Source organism: Pelophylax lessonae, assembly GCF_965119305.1.
Source record: "Pelophylax lessonae genome assembly, contig: HAP1_SCAFFOLD_1377, whole genome shotgun sequence".
Classification (NCBI taxonomy): domain Eukaryota; kingdom Metazoa; phylum Chordata; class Amphibia; order Anura; family Ranidae; genus Pelophylax; species Pelophylax lessonae.
The window spans coordinates 1-9,860 of NW_028119019.1; the positions used below are offsets into that span (position 1 = coordinate 1).

The 9,860-nt window shown below is 44.3% G+C and overlaps 1 protein-coding gene across 1 annotated transcript; it reads right to left on the reverse strand.

The window, feature by feature from the left end:
• Window positions 1-6: 6 nt before the first annotated feature.
• LOC309544164 (protein-L-isoaspartate O-methyltransferase domain-containing protein 2-like) lies at window positions 7-9,286 on the reverse strand (the record flags this gene model as incomplete). Its single annotated transcript, XM_082276532.1, has 5 exons — window positions 8,958-9,286; window positions 5,677-5,779; window positions 4,949-5,120; window positions 3,364-3,487; window positions 7-156 (listed from the first exon to the last, which is right to left on the reverse strand). Coding segments are annotated over exons 1-5 (856 nt in total), but the record flags the coding sequence as incomplete, so codon positions are not given.
• Between the last annotated feature and the right edge of the window lie 574 nt (window positions 9,287-9,860).

A 9,860-nucleotide genomic window follows, 5' to 3' on the forward strand; every position in this document is an offset into this window, starting at 1 on the left:
CCATTCGGCGCCTTCGTAGGCGTTTGCGCTTGTAACGAGGCTGATTTTTCAGCACTCCGCCTCCTCTGGCTCTGGTTTCTTGGTTGATGGTCTTTTTAATGCGGCCTCTGATAGCAATGCGGGTCAGATCTTGCAGGGTGCGCACATTTGGCAGGGCTAAGGAGTAAGAACGAGGAGAGACAAATTTGATAGAACGTAATATGGTTTTCACCTGGTTTCCCTGCTAGCACTTTCCACTGAATGGGCCTAAAAATGAAGCATGTAAAATGACATTGTGCGTGTTCACTGGTTCAGTCACCACCCTCTATGGGCCCGCTGGAACTTTAAAATTTCGTAATATGAATGCAATTATACTGGCAGAATCCATTTGACCAGATTTTCTTAACTAGGGTTCCCCCAGGGATTGTTAGGGGCTCCTTGAGCAATTGTTGCCTCTTCGATAAGACATCAATGATCATTATAGCCATCTGTAAGGAGGGGGGGGGGGTATTCTTTCCCCTGATCACTGCATACCTTAGACTGAAAGGGGTAGACACATGTGAGACTAAAGCCCCGTACACACGTACCGATCGTCGGCCGTCTTTTGTCCAGGGCTGTTGAAAACTGCAAAAGACTGCACACGAATTTTGTCGGCCAACAACAGCCGACTGCAGAAGTGATGTCATGTAATGGTTAACTTTCCGTGTGTTTTTTCTTTTCTGAGCATGCCCAGTCTTGCTAATCTGCTGTCTGTCGGCCGAAATCTGTACTGACTGGCGAACAATCGGCCGTTCTGGTGACGGACAACAAAAATTTTAAAGTCTGCACGACAGATTCTGTTCGGCCGAAAATGCGCTGTTGGCTGTCGGACGCATCATACTAACAAGCCTACAATCGGCCGTCGGCCGAATATTTACGGCCGACAATCGGTACGTGTGTACGGGGCTTTACTGGACTGGTGGACTGAGTCATCGGTGGACTGTTATTTAAATCGAGGACATAGATGACAGCATTAAGGAAGATTTTTAATACAACAGAAGCATCAGCATTTCAGATGAAAGCTTGGAGAAGTGACTAACTTCCTGAAGGGTCAGTTTCCTTACAGCATATTATACATTTGCTTTTTTATAATAAGACAAAAATTCTAAGGGTCCAGTTCTACTTTCAGGTAGTAAGCCGACTTCCACCATGCCATCCCAAAACATGAGTGAAGAAAAGATTTGTAGATAAACCAAATCTTAAAATTTTAGCCACATAGATATATTACATTGTGAAAAGTATTGGGACGCCTGCCTTTACACGCACATGAACTTGAATGGCATCCCAGTCTAATGGGCCATACACACTATAAGATTTTCTGAAGACTTTTTCCTTTAGATTTACCAAAACCAGATAATATGAGGTCAAACCTAAACACTTTCAATATGTATGCAATCTGGCCGGCCCTTGCACTACATAGAAAAAGGTAAATCTGAAGGAAAAAGTCTTCAGAAAATCTTTTAGTGTGTATGGCCCTTTAGTCCGAAGGGTTTAATATGGAGTTTGTCCACCCTTTGCAGCTATAACAGATTCAACTCTTCTGGGAAGGCTGTCCACAAGGTTTAGGAGTGTCTTTGGGAATGTTTGACCATTCTTCCAGAAACGCATTGGTGGTCAGGCACTGATGTTGTACGAGAAGGCCTGGCTCACAATCTCCACTCAAATGCATCCCAAAGGTGTTCTATCGGGTTGAGGTCAGGAATCTGTGCAGGCCAGTCCTCCGCCCCAAACTCGCTCATCCATGTCTTTATGGACCTTGCTTTGTCCACTAGTGAGCAGTCATGTGGAAACAGGAAGGGGCCATCCCCCAAAAACTTTCCCATAAAGTTGGGAGCATGAAATTGTCCAAAATATCTTGGTATGCTGACGCCTTAAAGCGGAGTTCCACTCAAAAGTGGAACTTAGCTGATATGCTTCCTCCCCCCCCCCCCCATTTGGCACCTTTCAGAGAGGGGGGGGGGGGGGTGTACCCGTTTTTGACAGGTACCCTTCCCCACTTCCTGGGAGACAGCGCTGTCCCTCGGAAGTATGGCCCCCTCCTTTTTCCTCTGCCGCCAGGCCAATTGCAAAGTGCTCTGCGCAGTAGGGAACCAGCAGTGAAGCCGGAAGGCTTCACTGTCGCGTTCCCGTACTCTGGATGGCGGCAGCACCCGAGAGTCGATACGTAAATCGGCTTCGGGTGCCGACATCGCGGGCTCCTTGGACAGGTAAGAGTCTACTATTTAAAAGTCAGCAGCTACAGTATTTGTAGCTGCTGACTTTTAATCTTTAAGGGGGGCGGAACTCCGCTTTAAGATTTCCCTTCACTGGGACTAAGGAGCCAAGCCTAACCCCTGAAAAACAACCCCACACCATAATCCCCCCTCCACCAAATTATTTGGACCAGTGCACAAAGCAAGGTCCACAAAGGCAGGGACGAACTAGTTGGGGGTGGAGGAACTTGACTGGCCTGCACAGAGCCTTGACCTCAAAATAAGATGCCTTTAGGATAAATTAGAGGGGAAACTGCGAGCCAGGCCTTCTCGTCCAACATCAGTGCCTGACCTCACAAAATGCGCTTCTGAAAGAATGGTCAAACATTCCCATAGACACACTCCTAAACCTTGTGGACAGCCTTCCCAGAAGAGTTGAAGTTGTTATAGCTGCAAAGGGTGGGCCAACCCAATATTGAACCAAACAGACTAAGACTGGGATGCCATTAACTTTTATGTGTATGTAAAGGCAGGTGTCCCAATACTTTTGGTAATATAGTGTAGTTCGACTCCAACTGCATTTTTTTCTCTTCAGTTTTTGATAGAATGAAAGGGTTGGAATCTCAGTCTGGTTTTATTACTGGGTCACTGCTGGGAAGATATTATCCATTCACTTCCTGTGCTGGTGACACGCTAGGGAAGTGAATAAAAATCACTGCAAACTTCTCTATGAGTTGACAGGTGTTGCCAGATTAGGTGTACCTGCTAAGATTTCTCTTCATATCACTGGAACAGGAAGAGAGGGAGCAATCTCAAACTGGGGACACATGTTCAGGTGACAACTGGTAACTCTTATATTTTCTTCTCGGTTTATCCTGGTGATGGGACAAATATGGAGAGATCTAGCAGGTGTCACAAACACCAATAAAGAAAAAGAAAATCCAGAAAAGAGGTTCCATTTTATCCTGTGACATCAGTGCAGGAAGTGAGGGCAGTCTACTTATCAGGAACACAGAAACAACAACCAGACCGATGTTCAAACCCTTTTCTGCTCTCTACCAAGCTTGAAGTTCTGTCTGGAATTCCATTTTTAGATAAATATGGACAAAGCAGCAATGCTTTACAGAGGTGCAATCTTTAATTTTAAACTTACGGAGATTAAGAGGCTGCTTCTTCCCCATATCGGATTTACTGGGCTGTACAAGAGGAGCAAAAGACACAGCCAAGATCTTCTCGGTCTCCCAGCTTGAAGGTCCAGTACGTGTGATCTTGGTCAGCTGGATCAGAAGAGAAACATTAGATACATTGATACTCTAGAGCTTAAAAATTCTATGTTCACTTCACTTAAGCCCCGGAAGATTTTACCCCCTTCCTGACCAGGCCTTTTTTGCGATTCGGCACTGCGTGACTTTAACGGACAATTGTGCGGTCGTGCGACGCTGTACCCAAATAAAATGGACGTCCTTTTTTTCCCACAGAGCTTTATTTTGGTGGTATTTGATCACCTGAGCGATTTTTACTTTTTGCGCTATAAACCAAAAAAAGCGTCAATTTTGAAAAAATAACAATATTTTTCACATTTATTTTATATGAAATTCCCCCCCAAAAAAATGTAAAAATCAAAATTTTTTAACATTTTAGGCCAGTTTGTTTTCTACTACATATGTTTGGTAAAAAGAAAAAAATCGCAATAAGCGTATTTTGATTGGTTTGTGCAAAAGTTATTGCGTTTACTAACTAAGGGAAAGATTGTCATTTTTATTATTATTTTTTTTTTTAACGAGTAATGGCGGCGTTCTGCGATTTTTTTTGCGGAACTGCGACATTGCGGAGGACAGATCGGACCCTTGACTGATATTTTTGACACTTTTAGGGGTACCAGTGACATTACTGCAGTAATCAGTGCTATACATATGCACTGTTACTGTAAAAATGACACTGGCAGGGAAGGGGTTAACTTTATCAGTGATCAAGGGGTTAAGTGTGTCCCTAGGGGCGTGATTCTTACTGTAAAGGGGCGTGGCTAGTGATGTAACCACAGAGACATACGATCCTACATAGCAGGATCGTAAGATCTCTGCAGTTACACCAGGGAGAATGACAGGCAGCTTTGTTTACATCAGCCGACTGCCTTTCTAACCACAGGGAGATCGTGAGTGACATTGAGACCGCCGGTCACACGCGCGGACTGTTAGGGGAACGAGCGGGGGCGGGAGCACGCCTCCGGTGACGCGCACTCACTCCCTACAGGCTCACAGGCTAGCAACGTAGTACTATGTCACTTTGCCTGTAAGGGGCTGACCGCCGCAGTAAATAGTCGTGCGGTGGTCGGCAAGCGGTTAAGAAACAAAATGAAAGTCAAAACGGGTTCAAGCGTGGAACCATTCCAGGTCCCCTAAGCTTCTTGGCGGTATGGAGGCTGCCATTCAAAATCTCCCCTGGAAACACAAGTTGGCTGTGTTCTACTAATCCAAAGGTGGCCACACTTTACTATCTGGGAACAACTGTTAAGCTCAGGACCTCCGATGCCCCGGATCAGGGTCTCAAAATTACGGAGCTCAGAAAACTGGTATTTTCAGGAGATCAGCAAAGCCAGTCTACACATTTTAGTTGATATAAACTGATATGATGAGTTGTATGTAATCTGTAAAGTGTTATAGGATCAGTCAGGGCTGTAAATATAGAACAGACTCTGTGACAAAGCCATCTGATAAGCCTTAACACTGAAGGGGAGCTACCTTTTCCTCCAGCGGCATGACAAGAATCCCACCCACTTTCAGTAGATTCTTCATGTAATCTTCGTGCTCCTTCTGTACCCCGGCTCCGCAGTAGACGCGATCATAGGCGGAGGATTCCAGAGAGATGTCCAGGCAGTTTCCAGCCACAAAGGACGGCTCGCAGAACTCAAACCTGGAAAGGAAAGACACAAAGAATGATGGACTGCCTGCCTCCCTGTTGATGACCCATCGTGGTTGTGAACCGATGAGTGTGGGAAGAGGAAGGTCCAAGAAGGACTACGGTTGTGAACCAACATGGTAACAGGGGGGAGATGGGCTCCAAGTGCAAACTTAAGAATAGATGCTAGCATTTATATACAGAGCCCCCTGAGTTTCTGTAGCTAAGCATGGGAGCACACACAAGTTTACTTTAGGTGCCCCCTTCCCTTTTCTGCTGCCAAAGTGCTATGTGCAGGCTGTGTCCTTATCGGATACCAGCAGAGCACAAATGGCCCGATTGTTAGAGAAGGTGCAGCCACAGATATATATTCAGTTCTAAAAGTATACAGCCAAAGATTTGTCAGGAAACCATGACCTGCATACTTGTTCAAGGTCCAGAACTTACTATGGAGTTAAGCAAGTACCGGCATGACAGCTTAGAGTCTGCATCTTTATTAGCAATGGCTACCACCTTATCTATGCCTTGATAGGTTCCCTTTGAAGATCCCTCCTCACCAAGGAAGCCTTACCTGTCAAAGCTGTCGCTGGTGCGGACAAACTGTTCCAACTTTTGCTTGGCATATTCAATGACATCTTGGTGAAGCTCAACACCATGATTGATGCCAAATGGTCCTGAGGGCACAGAAGGAACTGTTAATGTTGTTACACTGTCCCACTCTTTCCCACAAAAGCGTTGTGTACCTGGTAATCATACCAGTAAACTCCAGTTTCCATAAACTCCAGTTTCCATAAAGTGCGCCTGCTTTGGAGCAAATAAGACGCTTCAAAATAGAAGGGTACAGGAAGAAGGCACTGCACGTGAGCTTTGTTAGAAGTGTCTTTTCAAGTTGATCTTAAAGTGTATTTAAATACAACATTATGGCTTTAGATTGTATTTTAACACGTATTTCCACTTGTGCAGTGAAAATTTAAGAAAACCCCATAAAATGTTTATGAAAGAAAAAGAAAGAAAGAAAAAGAAAGAAAGAAAAAGAAAGAAAGAAAAAGAAAGAAAGAAAGAAAGAAAAAAAAGAAAGAAAAAAGAAAGAAAAAAGAAAGAAAGAAAAAAAAAAAAAGAAAGAAAAAGAAAGAAAAAAGAAAGAAAAAAGAAAGAAAAAAGAAAGAAAAAAGAAAGAAAAAAGAAAGAAAAGAAAAAGAAAGAAAGAAAGAAAGAAAAAAGAAAGAAAGAAAAAGAAAGAAAGAAAGAAAGAAAAAAGAAAGAAAAAAGAAAGAAAAAAGAAAGAAAAAAGAAAGAAAAAAGAAAGAAAGAAAAAAGAAAAAAGAAAGAAAAAAGAAAGAAAAAAAAAAGAAAGAAAGAAAAAAGAAAAAAGAAAGAAAGAAAAAAGAAAGAAAGAAAAAAGAAAGAAAAAGAAAGAAAGAAAGAAAAGAGAAAGAAAGAAAAAGAAAGAAAAAAAGGAGAGAGGAAAAAAAAAAACCTTAGGCTCAGTTAGAGAGATTTCCCCTTCACTTCCTGTCCTGCTAACATTTTACCAGACAGGAAGTGAGGGAAAGTCACCAACAGCAACTAGGGGAAAACTAGAATCCGGCAGATTTTTTATAGCTGCGTACCCGTTGCAGATTTTCTCCCACTTCCTGTCTGTAAAAACCAGTGTCATCATGACAGGAAGTTAGGGGAAATTGCTCCAACAGAGCCCCAGACAATTTTTCCCCACTCTATGCAAAGGAAGTCCAGGCTAATACTAAGCCCTATACTAACTATCCTGTAAATCAGTGGTCCTCAACCCTGGTCCTCGAGGCCCACTAACAGGCCAGATTTTAAGTATTACCTTGGGGAGATGCAGACTAGAGTACTGCAATCACTGAGCAGCAAATGATATCACCTGTGATGTAATTTAGTTATCTTGCAAACCTGGCCTGTTAGTGGGCCCGAGGACCGGAGTTGAGGACCACTGCTGTAAATGATCCAGTCACGAGATTGGCTACCAGTGCTGGCTTCAGGATAGAGAGGAGTGACATCCAACAACAGATGCCCCATAGCAAGTCTATGGTTGACATCACCGTCTAGGAACTGCAGGCATTTTCGCTGCTCTCTCCTCTTCACTGAATGATGTGATCATATGATCAGACCAGAGCACTCTTTTAGATTAGCCAAGTATACACTCTTTTCTTTTCTAGTGTACCTGGAAATTTAGTGGCTAAAATGACCAAACGTTTGTACACTAGTGAAGAGGCCTACAGGATACTGACCATGTCAGATGAGAGCGATGGGGAAGCCTCACTGGCAGAATCAGGGTCAGTATACTACAGCAGTTGTGTGAAACACATGGCCCATGGGCCAAATCCAGCCCACCAGGCCATTTCACGTAGCCCTTGCACCTCTCCTGAAGCTGTGGCATCCTCCTCGTCTTTGCCCCCACCTGGTCTCAGCAGTAGGCAGCAGAGAGGAGGACAGAACTCCTCCTACAGATCATGCACCTCTCTGTGCAGCTGGACCACACCCTCATCTCCGCCTCCCCTGGTTTCAGCATTTAGCAGACTCCAGCCCTCCTCTGGTACTTCTACAGACCCTGCACTTTCTGCTTTCCAGCTCCTCCCTGCAAAAGCACAAGGTAACAGGGGTGCACTGTGCTATAAGAGGGTGGAGGACTCTAGACTTCTGATGTTTGGGTGTTGTGGATATCTACATGAAATACAATTCTTTGCCAGTTTGCTACAAGAAACTTTCCAGGAGACTGTTCACACAACACCAGGGCAGGAACAGGTTCTGTCTGAGCAGTTTCCAATAAAGTTTCAGTGGATGATACCAGCGGTATGTGACCCTCCTTTTCAGACTTGCATCATCTGCTAAAGGAGCGCGAGTGGGCTCTGGGCCGGTCTGCACCCGCCCTTCACATCCTAAAGCCTCGTACACACGCAACGAATTTCCGCCGACCGGTCGTCCGTCTTTTGTCCCGAGTGGTGTCTGTTGGTTGGAATGTGCTCTAGACTGCACACAAATTTTTCCGCACGACAGAATTCTATTTTATAAGTAACGTCATGTGTTGGATTGCTTTCTATGTGTTCTTTCGTCTCTGAGCATGCCTAGTCTTGCTCATAAGATTTTTCTCCGACGAAATCTGTACTAATTATATGAAAATCGGACGTGCGTTGACGGACGACAAAAATTATATAGGCTGCACACCAGAATTTTTTAGTCCGAAAAGTCGGAGTCGGTTATCGGAAGAATCATACTAACAATCCGAAAATCGGCAGATCGGTCGTCGGACGAAATTTCCCAGCCGAATTTCTTATCGTGTGTACGGGGCCTAAGAACAAAGTTATTACTTAAATCAGTAATCAAATGCAGAGGCAAATATTTAATATGATAAAGAGTAGATATATTTATATAGTCTTACAGATACAACCAGCCCTTGGAGGGCAACCCTAATGCTGATGTAGCCTGTGATGAAATGGAGTTCGACACCCCTCCCTGCTTTTCAGGATAGTTAGCTAAGATAATATTAGCCCTAGATTTCAACTTCAAGCTCTGTATATCCTACCATTATTGCATGATTAAATCCAGTGGGACCCCCTCCAAATTATTATCTTAGGTCAAGTTGCCCTTCAATCTCCACCTTCATTAGAGGCCCTGCAGGGCTGCTTCTACATGGACCTTGAAAGAATTTGAGCGTTTAAAAAAAACAAAACAAAACCCCAACAGTCCCCGGTCAGTAGCAACCATTGCTATTGGTGCCCAGCGTACCACCAGAGAAGAACTGAGGGCCAGCCCAAGATACCAACAAATAGGAAGATGGCTGGACAGAATACCCAGCAGTAGACATATTTGAAAACTAATAGGGGTTTGGCTTACCCAAGATTAACCCAACCATTGTGCTAAGGTAGCCGGTCCCACTGCCCAGATTGAGGAAGGACAATCCTGGTTGGAGCTCCAATGCCTCCATCACTTCGGAGTAAATGCATGGTGCAGAAAGGTGAATGTTCCCGTGCTTCCACGCCAAGTCCTTATAGGCATTCTCCTTAAATTCCTCCAGGTAGTAATCGGCCCGGTCAATGGCTCGAAAAGCCTGCTCTACCTCCTCGGTGCGAATGTATTGAGCTTCTTTCAAGTTATCGATCAAGTCGTCATTGTCTTCTCCGGCACTCACAGCCCCTCCCATGGTGATTAGGCTTCTGACTTGCCTAAGCCGCAAAAGAGAATATATGCAAGTCAATGACCAATAGGATTTCATTACAAGAGTCATGGGGGTTGTTGGAGTTGGGGGTGTCAGAGGCCTAGAGTAATCTTGGGCCAGGGGGGAGGGGGATTTGGAGGCCTAGAGTCATTGTGGCCCTTGAGTAGCCCTTCTCAACCTTTCCAACACAGAGGAACCCTTAAAATATATCTTTCCAACCCCCAGGAAACCCCTGCTAAAAGTCACTAGATCTACTCTCTACAACAGGGGTCTTCAAACTTTGGCCTCTAATTGTTTAAGAACTACAATTCCCATCATGCCTAGTCATGTCTGTGAATGTCAAAGTTTAAAAATGCCTCATGGGACGTGTACTTTTGCAACAGCTGGAGGGCCATAATTTGAAGATCCCTGCTCTACAACAGGATACATTCGTGTGATGGTCTATGACAGGGGTCTGCAACCTTTAAGACATAAAGAGCCACTTGGACCCGTTTACGAAGGAAAAAAAAAAAAAAAACTGGGAGCCGCAAAACCTACAGAAACCTACCGGGGGGTCAAACACAGGGACGCAATTAGAAATC